Here is a 14,253-nt window from a genome sequence, read left to right as displayed (position 1 = left end):
TGGGGTGGGGACATCAGGACGGGGGCCCGGGGAGCGGGATGGGGACAGGGACAGTGGGAAGGGGGTGGGAATACGGGGAGCAGGACAAGTCTGAGGGCCCGGGGAGCAGAACGGGGGATGGGGACGCCGGGAGCGCGATGGGGACAGGGACACGGGGAGCCCGTGCCCAGTCCCGGGGGCTGGGGAGAGACGGGGACGACGGAGGGGTCAGCACAGCCCCACTCACTGCTGGTGCCCCCTCGGCACGTCCCGGTGCTGAGCCCCGATGAACTCGTGCCAAGGACGGAGACCCCAGCACCCGCTGCCCTCGGGAGCGGTTCCGCGTGCCGGCGGGCCTCAGTTTACCCGCTCCACAGCCCGGGTGGGCGCGGCCCCTGGGCACCCCGCACCCGACAAAGGGCCACTGCTGGCAGCAGGGGAAATTCCAGCCGCTCGGAAGGGGCTGGGGGTCAGGGTCCGGCCGCGCACAGCCCCCGTTCCCAGGGAAGAGCCGCTGCCGCGGAAAATTCCCAGCCCGCGCAGGCAGGGCCGGGGCTCCCGCTGCGAGAGCTGGCTGCCCAGCGTGGATGGTCCCGCTGAGCACTCTGCCAAAGGCGTGGAACTGAACGCCGTCGTCCGTGCTGTACATTTTCATGGTGTGACACATCAGCGGCCCCTTTCCAGGAAAGGGAAATAAGCCTCTTTCAAAATACAGTCGAGAAACACCGACCTGGCAGGACTCGTGGATAGAAAGGGATTAACAGGCTGGAATTTAGAAATACTTCTGTTGACTTGCCAAGCCCTTCATTTCCTTTCCCTGAAAGCCTTACATCTCCCTGCCCTGTACGGAGACCCCTGGAACGACTTTGCTGGACTCTTCTGGAGCTTCTCTCCCTCCTCTTGGGGAGCAGTAAATCGTGGCTGGGACAAGACCAGGAGAGGAAATGTCACCTGCTGGCCTGCAAAGCAGCTCAGGGCAGAGGACCCGAGCCTCCAGGGATCACAGCTCTCACGTCACTCCACAACCGGTGAGCTGGTGACAGTCACCACTGTATAGTTTCAGGTGGGTAATCACAACCCGTTACCAGAAGAGATTCGTTTTCTCTCCAGACATCAGAGCAAAAGTCACAGGCAAATTCCTCACTAGCTGCTGGCTGGCGTTGGTGGCTCTAGACAGCTCTGAATGACAGCTCAGTACAAGCTGTTGGAGGAGGAAGGTTTTTGCAAGGCTTTGATAGGAAAGGTGCTGACTAACTAACGTGGGGTTATTTTTATCAGCACAGTTCAGATCAGCTTTCTCAGACTTTGGAGAGAGAAACAAACTTCAAGGGAAAGGGACAAAAAGGCAGCAAAAGGACACAAAATCACCCTGCAGTTCCCACGTGCTCTGAAGTCCTGACCTAGTCCTGTTCCTCCCCGAACACTGTCAAACAATTCTCTCTCTCAAGGGCTGCCCTGGCAGGCAGCTCAAGTTTCTCCAAGTGAAGAGATTTGTTTCAGTATCGGATGAGAGCTTTCAAAATGCTAGAAGTCAAATCTGTGCAGATGGCTGTCTAGGAGGCAGCTGCCCTGTCAAGGCAGCGAGAGGAGCGTATTTGCCCGCTTCTGGACACTCAGAGCCAAGCAGAAGAGTTTCCTTACGTCAGGGTCACATTCACTCATGGCCTCCCCGAGGTCAGAGTCGACGCCACCAGTGTAGGTGTGCTCGATTTTCGTCTTGGCTCCCACCTTTGGGGAGGGGATATGCTGCACACACATGTCCACAAAGCCTGGAAGAGTAATACTTCATGAGAACAGGATTAAGCAGTGCAGAGGAAAGAAACAGGCTCCAATAAACACGGGGCAAAGCCATTCCTACTGCAGCACCCCCACAGCAATGGGGAAGATGCGAGCCATGTCTCCAGCTGTCCATTGGGCAAAAGGTTTAGTATTTTATATCTGGAAAGCTGAGAAGGGAGCTGTGCAAGTGAGCACTCCATGGCTCTAATACAGCCCTTAACTCTGCTCATGTCAGACCGGGGTACTGCGAAAACCACGGAGGGGAAGACAAACAACATTTACCTGTGAATTCCCCAAAGAACTTCTTGCAGACAAGCCGCAGGAGAGGCCGAATGTTCAGTTTCAATTCCTCTTTGGTCAGGTGGATGCCAAGTTCATCCAGTGTCCTGGGCAGGGTCGTGTCCACGTCCCCCACCACCTGCAAGACAAGCAGCACCACTCTCAGCTTTGCTGTGGGGTCCAGGCCAGTAACTCCCAGGTGCAGCTCCACACACCAGCCATCGCCCTCAGGGCTCTTGACCTGCTCTGGTTTAGAGCTCAAAGGAGAACTGGCGGCTGCTTCACATTATCCCTTGGCTGATGTTAGAGCACACTAGAAAGAGCAAAGGCAGTTCTATTAACTGTGCAAACAGAGGGCTAGATTTGCAAGGAGCAGCTGTTAAGCAGTGGCTCACCGTCTGTGGAGATCCCACCGCAGGATGGGACAGGCGAGTCCCACAGGCACCAGACACCACCGGGTAGTGTTCAGCCCTTGGCTGCTCCTACCTGCAACTGTGGGAAGGAGAATGAACCCCCACATACCTGAGCCAAGATCTTGTACAGGGGCTCCAGAATGAACTCCACGAAACTGCGCTGGGAACTGCTCGTTGGGGCCTTTTTGGTGAACTTGCGGCTATGGGAGACCAAAGAAGAGACATGAAGAGCATCTGCAGCCTGCAAGCACCCCGACGGCAAACACAGCCTCTGCTCTTCCCAGGTTATCTCCTTCTCCCTCCCAAGCCTCCGGGAAGCTGTCACACAGGAGTCGTGCCGACTCCACGCGAAGGCCAGAGGAGGCTCTGTCCCTGCTGTGGGATTCGGGATGGACCACACGAATTCACACCAAGCAGGAGGCCTGACCCAACCCCTCCCAGATACGAGCCCATCACAGGATCACGGGACAACTCAGGTTGGAAGGGACCTCGGGTGGTCGCCCAGTCCACATTTTACAGCAAAAAGAGAGAACAACCTAAACAGATGTTTAAACAGGCTTCTTACGTCTTCGGGTTGAAGTAGATGTCACCCCACAGCCGCTTCGCAAACTCCTGATAACTGATATCTCCTACAGGGAAAAAGCAAAATGACAAAAGTCTCTCAGAGTCACTGCATTTATCTCACCTTGAAAATCTTTAGGTTTTGGCTTTAAAACAACCCTGAAGATTTAATAGATCGATGCTTGGTCCCAATTTGGAATGGTTAAGCCCTGACCTGGGGAGAACAGGCAGAGAGGGGGCAGGAAACAGTCCGCTGAGGACGACACCAGCAGCCCAGGTACACTGTGGGGTCACAGACTTGCTTCTCAGGGACATTTCAACTCCCTCAATTACACACAAGGTTAAAGCGGAGAAGAGCTGCCCTGCCAGACGCCACGCTGCAGGAACTCAGTTACATCTGCTGCCTTCTCCAAACGTTAACGCTGCAACCTGACGCTGTAGTGCCAAGGTACTGGGATGGCTCACACCCCGCAGGCTGATCGCAAGCATTTTCTGCCTTGCTGAACATCTCCAAGTTCTTTTCTCTTTTTCAGCTGATGCACTAAGAGCACAGCCACACACCCAAGTGCCGAAGGAACGGTGGAGTGCTTGGCTGTCACGGTGAATTTACAAATAATAAGGCAGCGGTGATAATTTACAGTAGTTTCCAAACAAGCTTTTGCTGTGGGCAGATGTGCAAGCATAAGAAATTTCACGGTGGCTGCGGTTTTGACAGTTAAACTACTATAACTCATGTTAGTTGAAGTACGGTGGCTGCACATAAAATCCCTGGTGGCCACAATCGAGTATTACCGACTCCAAGTACCGCTCAGCTCGTGTCTGCCCCACGTGGATGACATCTCCCACCACCCCTGCCTGCATCTGCAGCGCTCCCCCGAAGAAGGGGGATCAGCCTAGAGGCACAGAGTTAACGCTGGGACGCCCAGGCAGCTCATTTATTTCTCCAAACTCACCAGGACGCACGACAGTCTGACACCTCAGTCCCTGACCTCTACAACTTCACCCTCCCTCTGGCTAACTTCTCTGCAAGAGCTGGGCCAGCTGCTTTACAACATCCTTCCTCCCCTGCTCACGGCTCCTACAGATCACCCCCAACTCCCCAGCGTGAGACTTCAAAAGCCTTGGCTGTACAGCTGGCTAATGCCAGCAAAAGGCCCGCTTGTACAAGTGGCAGATTGCCTTGAGCGGGCACCTGGGGAACAGAAAATTAAATCAAAGGCAGGAAAAGGCACTTTCTTAAAAAAGAAAGAGGGCAAGAGTGCAAAACCTTGTGGGCCAAGCTCGTGCCTGGCTGCAGCTGAGTCTCAGACTCTGGAGACTCGCAAAAAGCCAGGCAGAACTTAACTGCTTCGCTCCTGAGCTGTTGTGATAAGGAGGCAAAGCACAACACATACACTTGCCTTCAACTGCCACAGCAGGACTTGGTTTTTCTGATTAAGCGTACGTATCACATGTTGGCTTCTGGCTCAATAAACATTTATCAGGAGAGACTATCTAGCTAAAAACAAGTCAGAACTATTTTTGCTCTTTACGACCCAGGGCCCAGGGCTGCAGCACCTCTCAACGCTCTGAAATTCAAGAACACGCACACTGCCCATACATGTGCAGTGAAAGGCAAAGCTGAACGGCTCAGAAAGCCTCAACAAAAAAGGTTAGGAAATGAGATGTTAAAGTGTACAAGGTTTCTGGATAATCCTCACCATATGTGTCTGCATAAATCTTTGCAAAAGATCCCAGCGTGAAGCAGATGCTGTACTGTGAACTGGAGAAACACACGTTCCCCAGAAGGGGAGACAGAACGAGGTTCTCATCGGTGGAATACATGCTGAGAGGAGACAGTTTGTAGAGACAAGAAAAAAAAATAAAATCAGTGCTATGAACCACAGAAGACACTTAAATCTACTTCCCACACCAAACAGCAGTATGTGATAGGCAAGTGATTGCCAAATAGCATCTTAAAACGGGCTGCAGCGTGCTTGCCATCAACGTTTCAGGGTCAGAATCATTTTATGACTACTAACTGTAAAGCATCAGTCTGCAAAGAAATATTTCAAGATCTAGAACTAAAGTTAATCAGCACAAGTGCTTTGTATTTTTTGTCAGGTGGAGTTTTTCCTCCCCTAAAAAAAGGCAGCAAAGTTGGTCAACTAAGCAAAGGGAAAAGATAATACAAGGCAAATAATGTAGGAGGGATAGAACTGAACTGAAACAGTTCTAACGGACTCACAAGCATGCTGGACAGGAGAAACTACCCTGCTCCAAGCTGCCTGCAGCAACTGAACAGAGACAGGCAGGGGAGCTTGTGTGCAAATTCACACCCACTCCAAGGGCAGAATGCTGTTAAGAAGATCACCTGGATGCAGAAGAACCCACAGAAACAATGCACTGCTGCTGTGAAAGCTGGAGAAGATGTCCCTCCCTTCTCTGAGCAGGGTCTTGCAGGGAGATTTGACCCCACCAGCACCAGAGTCTCTGCTCAGGGGTTGGGACGAGTTCCCATTGGTTTTTTAACAGGTGTTTTAGAGCTTTGAGACATCTCAACCTGTAATTTGGGATACAGCCCGGACAATTTCAGCACATTTGAGACATCTGGGAGCACAGAAGTTCCCTGCTCTGGTCATACAGCCACTTTCCCCACTTTTTAATGGGGAAAAAAAGAGCTGATCCCATGAAACGTGTCAGGAAGAGTCAAGCCTGCCTAACTCAATATATTGCTGAGATGAATTCCCAGCAGTTCTTCCCACCCCATTTTCTATCAAGAAACAAACTCATTAGTTTTTAGGCATCCACAGGGCTCACAGAGGGAAGCACCCGAAATAGAGCAGGGACAGCGAGCACCAACGACACATCGCCCCAATACCTGATCAGACCGTTAACTTCATCCACGATATGTCTGAGTTTGTAATAAGCATCTGTAGGGGGCAGTTTCAGCTCCAGGATCAGTCGGTCTATCTTGTTGATGCACACAGTCACTGCCAGCCTTTCCTGCACCGCGTGCTTGATCAGCCTCTCCGTGTTCAGCATCACCTGCAGGGAATCACGAGCACAAACACCCCCGGTGAAAGCCCTCCACAAAATGCTCTCTGGGGCGTGACAGACAAACCAACGACCCTTACGCACAGGGCTGCAACTCTGTAGGAGCTCAGCCATCAGCTAATCCTCCTGAAATTTAGAAGTAGGTGCTGACCCAACTGAATTCCTAAATCCTACCCCAGGGACATCTCGGATATACATAACCTGCTCAATTTTAGGTACCATGAGGATGGAGAGGCAAACAAGTTAGATAATCAGCCCACAGGGCACACGCATCACGTCAGCCCTGGACACACAAGCCAGAGGCCTGACTCCCTGTTTTGCCTGGAAAACACTCTCACTTCCCCACCTGTCCTTCAAAAATCCTTCACCCCGCAAAGCTGAGGGCCAGGCCTTCACTTCAGGCAGGATCAAACCCTCCAGAGGAAGAGGTTTTGAAGTTAACCCCTAGGAGAGAGAACGTGGCACTCACCCCCTCGGCTGCATCAATGAAAAGTACAACGCCATCCGAAATACGAAGGCCAGCTGTCACCTCGTCAGAAAAACTGACAACACAAAATGGTGCTGAGAACCAGAGTCAGCCCTGACACCAGCAGCACAGAGGGTGGAAAGCCGTCCCCTGCTCCGCAGCAGCGAGGCAGAACACAGACGGCTTCCTCCTCAGACAGGGACCCGGGAGCAGCTGCCAGAGCTCCGCAGAGGGATCTGCTTCAGCTTTAATGCTATTTTTTGAGAATAAACACAACAACTCATTTAACAGGCACTTTTCCTCACATTTGTTACTGTTTTTCTCACAGCTCTGTGCAAGTACTTCAGGAAAAGGAGGAAGATTACTTCTCACCAAAGAACAACAGATGCCTCTCCCTCCAGCCTCCTCCTGCGCTCTAACCTCCCTCATCTCGCGCTGTAACTCAACAGATGTGTCCCAAGACCCTCGTTCCTAAAGTTTGGCCTTAGTTTCTTACAACAAGTTGATCTGTGATTATGTTCCCCTCACAGAAGCTTGTCAGAGGCTTGAGGGAACTTGCTTAGAGTCTCACGGTGGGGCAACAGCATTTGAGAAAAGCACGGCCCCCACTGGGCAAGGTGTTACCTGGAAAATCCAATTCTACATGTGCTCCTCATACACCTGAGTGAAACACATCGGCAGCCCCATTAGCCCGTAATTAGGCCTCCTAATCAGAAACACAAGCCTGACTAGAAGCCAGCTGCAGAGTTGTTACTTCTGGAAGTGATTTCAGAAGAAAGAATTTAGCTAAAGGCTCAGGACTAGGCTGGAATCGTCTACAAAACCCACAAAACAAAACATGCGTTTTTGCACAAGAAAACTTCCCAGGGCTGCATGCACCTGGGTGCCATTTCCAGATGAATCAGTGCGGTTTCAGGGGGTAGATTCTTTGTTTTTCTGAGAGCCAATGCTACCCAATCCCCTGCAATCCAACACCAAAGCTCTCTGAATGCCCTCATTAACCATCACTGCATGTGCTTGTACTGCTCTGCTCCTGTCAGCAGCACCAGCCAGAGAACACAGAGGTTGGTTAATGAGAGAAATCTTGGTTCACACGGTCACAGATCTGCCCCACACATCACCCTGCCTTCAGCTAAGTGCATCCCAAAACAGGATTTTCAGGATTACACAATCACCTGGAGTGTCAATGATGTTGAACAGAAAAGACTTTCCTTTGGTGTCGGGCAGAACAATAGTCACTGGTGTGCTCTTGATGCCTACTCCCCTCTGAAAGACAGGAAACCAGCATTATCAGTTACAACAAAAATACTTCAGCAAGGTGACCAAAGAAAAATGAGGAAGACAGAAAGAAGTAAACATCCACTCAGGACATCCTGTTACTCCCAGGGAGGGAGTAACAACCTCAGATTGCTGCAGTATCCAGCTCAGCTCCTCCATCCATACTGGCTCAGACTGGTGAGCTCCCACTGCACAATCCACGCCTCGTCTCACCTGAGGAACTGCAACACCCGAGACAGAAGACACGTGTTCTTCTGTGCCTTTGCCCTTCTGCTACTCTCAAGTTATACCTCAAAGCAGAAGGTTTGATCACCCAGAGTATAGAGTAGAGCATTAAGATGAAGAGAAAGAAACACTTCACAGGACTGTTCTGGTCACGACAATATTTAACGAGTAGGACAAAATCAGATTCCCATTCCCACCCAACCACAAGGAGTCAGAGCTCCCAGCTAAGAGTTCCCATCAAAGGAAACAGAGGACAAATATGTTCATTCTGAAATCAGTTTTTCTCCCCATCCATCATTACTGCAAAACCCTTCCACTTCTTTCCCTCAAAGAAAACAGGAGTTACTCATATGCTGGAATAACTGTGGTGCAGATTTTCATCATGACGCAGGTTATCATCTCAGCTAAATAAAATCAAACATGGACATGAGGGTTGCAGGAAATGGAAGAACGTTGGACCAAGGATCTTACTGAGGGAAACAAGAGGAGCAGATCATTTTATTGATAAAAAAACTATCACAGAATCACAGAATAGTTTGGGTTGGAAGGGACCTTAAAGCCCATCCAGTGCCACCCTGTGCCCCAGGCAGGGACACCTTCCACTAGCCCAGGTTGCCCAAAGCCCCGTCCAACCTGGCCTTGAACCCTGCCAGGGAGGGGGCAGCCACAGCTGCTCTGGGCAGCCTGTGCCAGGGCCTCACCCCCCTCCCAGGAGAGAATTTCTTCCTTAGATCTCATCTGAATCTGCCCTCTGTCAGTTTAAAACTTACCCCTCATCCTATCCTTACACCTCTGGATCAAGAGTCCCTCCCCCCTTTCCTGCAGCCCCTTTCAGCCCTGCGAGGCCGCTCTAAGGTCTCCCCGGAGCCTTCTCTTCTCCAGCTGAACCCCCCAACTCTCTCAGCCCCTCCTCACAGGAGAGGTGCTCCGGCCCCCTGACCATCTTTGTGGCCTCCTTTGAACCCGCTCCAACAGGTCAAAATGCAGAAGGCACAAAAAGATGTTAAAATGGAACAGGAAACTGCCTACAGTAAGTAACTGTGAGTAAAGCATGAGATAGCTGGATAAAAATCACTGCGTGTTCTACAAGACTCACTCACCTCTTGCTCAGTGAACAATATATCAGTGTAACAAAGCTGAAAGACAAAACAAGAGTCAGAATGTCACATTTGGTATCAAATATTAAGTTTGAAGCAGGACACCATAACTCTTTACAGATGGTTCAGGTGGCAGGTGAATGACAGAGACAGAATCAGGACTGAGCTCTGGATTTCCAATCCTACGTTCTAATCACTAAAACTGCATTTTCCACACGTACAGTCACGCTCCAAGTGTAAAATCCAACCCACGTTCCCCAGGGCAGAATACTCCAAAAGCTCACTTACGTCCTGGTCGTAGCGCTTCCGGATTTCTGGGTGTGTCTGTTCTATCAGGCAGTCAACAAAACAAGTCTGAAAAACATCAGAGCACAAGAGAAAGGAAGGGACTACGTTCAGACAGAGAAAGACAAATACAATCCCATCCCTCCAGTAGCAGTACAGAGAACGTTGGGCACGTTATTCTTTCCACGTGGCTGAAAGAAAACCCACAAATAAGCATTAGCAAGAGGAGCAGAAAGAGACTGCTGCTGGAGAGGTCGAGGGCTCAGGAGCAACGGTAAAAGGAGGCAACAAACAGATCATTACTACTACCCGATAGATGTGGGATATTCACACTACCTTGCCGTGGTGAAGGTGCCCACACAGAGTCACATTTCGAATTAGCTCCGAGTTGTCCATCAGATCTGCCAGGAAACTGCAGGAATGAAACACAAAAGACTGTTGGAGGCTTCTGCTGTGCCTAAGAAAAGTAGGTGCCGTTTCAGCTACACTGTCTATCCAAGGTGCCCCCTGAATCCTCTCCAAACTCTCATTCTGCCAATGCCCTGCGGAGGAAGAATCCCACTTTCCAGATGGGGAGGACAAGAGAGTTGGAGTCCTAGACAGATGGCAGTGGGTGGGAGAATACGGAGCTGGTAAAACTGCCAGCGATGGAATATTATTGAATATTTTTCTTCTCTTCTAGTCAGTATTAGAGCAAAAGTCACATCCATGTACTCAGACGATGAAATCCTTCCACTCAAATAGTGGCAGGCACTCAAGTAAATCACAGAGCTGGATAACACACACCCCACACAGTTTGAAGAGGCGGCCATGGGGACCCGCAGACCATTAATTCTGATTTTCAGGTCTTAAAACAGTGATGTTCCCAGGGCCTCAAGGAAACAGCAATGGAATTTACATGGTTTTAGAATCAGCAACTGAGCTGGGTAATGATGGCCCGATCCCTTCTGCATGGAACCTGGCCAGAATATAACTGAGGTCCTAAATTACCAACTTCCCTAAACAGTAATGGGAGGCTATAAAACACGTATCCATTGCTACGGGCCTGCAGAAGATAAGTGCTGTCAAATAATCTCCTGTTTAAAAAGATTTAATTTTCACTGATGCAGTAGACTTCTTAACGTACAACATTTTGATTAAGAGCTAAAAAATACAAAAATCAATAATAATACTGATTAAAAGCTTGCTTATCGGTCTTAAAATAAGGTTTAATGGGAAATCAATACCAAGCTTGCAGGTTTCTGGCTGAGTCCCACAAGGAATTTCTCTCAGCCCCATCCAAACCATTTATATCAACAAGCAGGACAAAGAGCAATTCATTACAGACAGAAGGAGCAGAGAGATCCGGGATCACGGGGATCAGGGAGGCGGTAGATCATGAAGAGTACAGGGCATGGACTAAGAGCAACACGGACTGCCTAGAAAAATAAGACCCAGCAGGCTCTTTGGGTTGTACCGAGCTCGACCAAAAATCTGTCCAACCAGGGTGCTTACCACTACCACTGCGTAGGCTGTGCTTTTGCCAGGAAAGGTTGGACCACATGGTCCTTGAGGTCCCTTCCAAGCTGGAATTCAATGATCCCATGAATGGACACGGCACACACAGTACCAGGGGACAGCCTCGAGAAGCTGCCATTCCAAAAAGGTCCTGGGCATCCAAGTAACCAACGAATACAAACCCCAGGGAAATTCTGTTGCTGGAAAATAACAAGATCCTTGATGATACCCAGAGGGACTGCTCACATGGGGGTCTGGCACACAGGGAATGCATCTGGCTCTGGGATCTACACTTGAGGACTACTATTAAAACTAGCCACGAAACGGCGTATGGAAAGATGAGCCTAACAGGACACTCACGCAGCTCAATCTGTTCATCCTCAAATAGAAGACAACATGCAAAAACACTACACACGCAGGGATAAAGAGCCCTTCCACCATCAACAAAATGTAGACGTCGATGCTAAGATTATGTATTTTTAACAGAGACAGTACACAACGGGTTTTATGCCTCACTAAAGTTCCATGAGATACTATAACCCGACTTTTAAATTCGTTTGGATTTTTTTCCAGGTTTTCCCCAACTCTGGTGTCCCAGGGGCTGCTCTGCAGGACACAGCCAGAGACACCATCAAGAGCAGCAGAGTGCAGCTCAGCTGCAGCGTTACGCTGACCTACATACACCAGCAGCACAGAAATTCCCTCTGAAAACTCTTCCAGCATAGATGGGAATTAACTTGGGACAGCAGTAAGGCAACGGTCACTGGGATCAACCCAAAATGCCCCAACATGAGGTGTGCCACACACTGGCCATATGAATATTTCTTGAGCCAGTTAGAAAAACTTGCCTTCAGCAAATCTGCCCCACAAGGGATCCCAATTACCAAGCTTTATATCAGCTGTTGGGGTAAGATTTACATCCCGTTTCAGAAAAACTATGCACTGTGCTGCATACTGTGGAGGGAAAATACTTGTAAAGTGGTTAGCGTTGTATTTTCCTCCTCTTGTTTTTGGTTCAAAATCTGGGAAACGGCTGCACTCAGTTCCGTTGCTGGTGTCAGTAAGAAACAAAGCTAATGCCCCCCAGAAGCTGCCTCCCCCACACAGCACACACCACACTGCCTCCCCACCTTTGCCTGTACACAACAAAAAGGGAGGGGGTTACAGCACAGATGGCTTGGGCCAGCGTATACGCTCAAAACCCCTACACAGGACTTACTCCATCTCATAGACAGTGACCGGTAACGTCTGTTCCATCAGAGAGAATTTCTTGGTTTTCACAGGTTTAATAATAGGCTCTGAAAACAAGAGAGAGAACAATAAAACACTGTTACCAGAGACCCTGAACCCCGCAGGCTCAGAAACGGTCAGAGGAAACAGGGACTTGTGCAGACAAAACCACAGCTTTCAAGCTGACAGATTCCCTTCACTCTTTATAAAAGCAGTTGTACCAGATGATCGTTGTAGGTCCCTTCCAACTGAACTGTTCTACTCTAGTACAGAAGGATCAGATGAGAGGACTTACATGCATTTTCATTTCTCCTTAAATATCTTTCCAGTATCTGCTGGTATCTGTTTTTCAGAAGCTAGTTTGGCAGTTGTAATAACCCCGAGTGCCAGAATCTGCACTCCACTAAACGAACAAGAGTCTACACGTTCCTGGGGCTGAGAGGGAACTCGAAAGGGACATCAAAAACAACGGGGAGAACAGAGGAGAATGTTATTTTCCCTTTTCCAAGGATCCATTAAGAGCCTTCCCCTCCCTCCATACCCAACTTCATCACCACTTACCAGTGAGAGGCTGCGTGTCTTCCTCTTGCACTATCGTCTCCACTTCAGGCCCGTAGACTTCCTCGGCGGTGGGATAGTATTTCTTATCCTCATGCAGCACCACCTCCATCCGAGGGTGGTCCTCGTCGTGGTCCCCCATATCGTCATCATCGTCATCATCCTCAAGCTGCAACCAACTCTCACATTTAGCTGCTGCCAGCACCAAAGTGCTTTGCAAACACCAGTCACACCACAAAGTACAGGCCTGGTATCGAACGTGGAACAAGAGCTACGGACCCAGCCAGGGAACCACCAGCGCGGTCCTGGAACCTCACACCCAGCTGCAGAGCAGCTGCCAGAGGTGCTCTCTGTAAGCAACACACCTCTTCCTGCTGAGAATGAACAGCAAGAGGATTTGCAGAGACACCTCAACAGGCAGCAACTCCCGACCCTTGCTCCTATCCACAACGGAACCACACTCGTGCACAACACAACCCGGGCACACACAGACAAACTGCAGGAAGTAGAAGGGGCTCCCCCGGCCCTACGATGCTTTCTCCACCGTGGTACAGCAGCCTCTGCTGCCCGCCCTGCCCCCACCACTCCCCTCTGGTGTCTGTGGAGTCTTGCTCTGCCCCCACCACCGAGGAATCGAGCTCCTGGCAATACTGCTGCAGCACCAGCACATGTTACTCAAGGCCTGACGACCTCACTGACTGGCTGCGGATCCTCCATCTGACTGAACACAGAAAAAGCCAAATACAGCCTGAGCTACAGAAGCTCCCAGTTCTAACCATGATTCAAGGAGGAACTTTCCCTTTATCACAGACACAGAATCCTCTAAAAACCAAATCCGCTCTGATCCTCAGGAGTCAAATTGCACCAGCAACGCAGAACCCAGCAGGGAAGAGCCATCACCGGCAGCTTGTGACGACCACAGTGCTCAGCCCCTGCTCCCGTGGGGGTTACGGGGCAGGACGAGGCCCGTGCCAGCTCCTCAGGATGCTGCCCCTCCACCCATCCGCACCGCTCACCTCATCCAGATCTTTAGACTCTCTGCCCAACTCGTCGTCGTCACCGTCCGAGTCCAGCTCCGGCCCGATGTAGTTCCCAAACTCGTCGTACAGGTCGGTGTCCATGCTGGGGGCGGGGAGGGGGTCGCAGGAGGCTGTAGACTCCGCCCCACGCACTCAGGGATCTGCCCGAGCCACCCCCCGCACCCAGCACTGCGCCGCACCGGGACTCCCGGCCCCGATCCCGGCCTGCACCGTGCGCGACGCCCCAGGCCCGCCCGCCGCCCCCCGGAGCCCTGCACCGCCCCGAGGGCCCCGCCCTGCCCGCCGAGCACCCCCCGTCTTCACCGCCCCCTCCCCGGCACCCCCGGGCCTGCCCCCCGGCCCCGGCCCCGCTCTCACCCGCCGCGCTGCCCTCGCCGCCGGCGCCGCCGACACCGCCGCGGAAGGCCCCCGGGCTGCCCGCGCCGCCTGTCGCGACAGAATCCCCCGTGCCCGCTGTCAGCGCCGCGCCCGCGGGGGAAGGGCCGGGCGGGCCGGGCGAAGCCGCCGACGCTCTCGGCGAGGTTTCGGTG

General features: G+C 51.3%; 1 protein-coding gene across 1 annotated transcript; it reads right to left on the bottom strand.

Moving 5' to 3' along the window:
- Positions 1–421: 421 nt before the first annotated feature.
- On the bottom strand, positions 422–13,819 carry LOC141961796 (116 kDa U5 small nuclear ribonucleoprotein component-like; the record flags this gene model as incomplete). The annotated part of the gene is made up of 15 exons (XM_074909132.1): positions 13,700–13,819; positions 12,687–12,852; positions 12,115–12,193; positions 9,735–9,810; positions 9,402–9,467; positions 9,117–9,152; positions 7,683–7,779; positions 6,517–6,608; positions 5,872–6,038; positions 4,712–4,836; positions 3,016–3,079; positions 2,560–2,650; positions 2,041–2,176; positions 1,621–1,748; positions 422–655 (listed from the first exon to the last, which is right to left on the bottom strand). Coding segments are annotated over exons 1-15 (1,662 nt in total), but the record flags the coding sequence as incomplete, so codon positions are not given.
- Between the last annotated feature and the right edge of the window lie 434 nt (positions 13,820–14,253).

Source organism: Athene noctua, chromosome 6, assembly GCF_965140245.1.
Source record: "Athene noctua chromosome 6, bAthNoc1.hap1.1, whole genome shotgun sequence".
NCBI lineage: Eukaryota > Metazoa > Chordata > Aves > Strigiformes > Strigidae > Athene > Athene noctua.
This window is presented reverse-complemented; position numbering and strand designations above follow the sequence as displayed.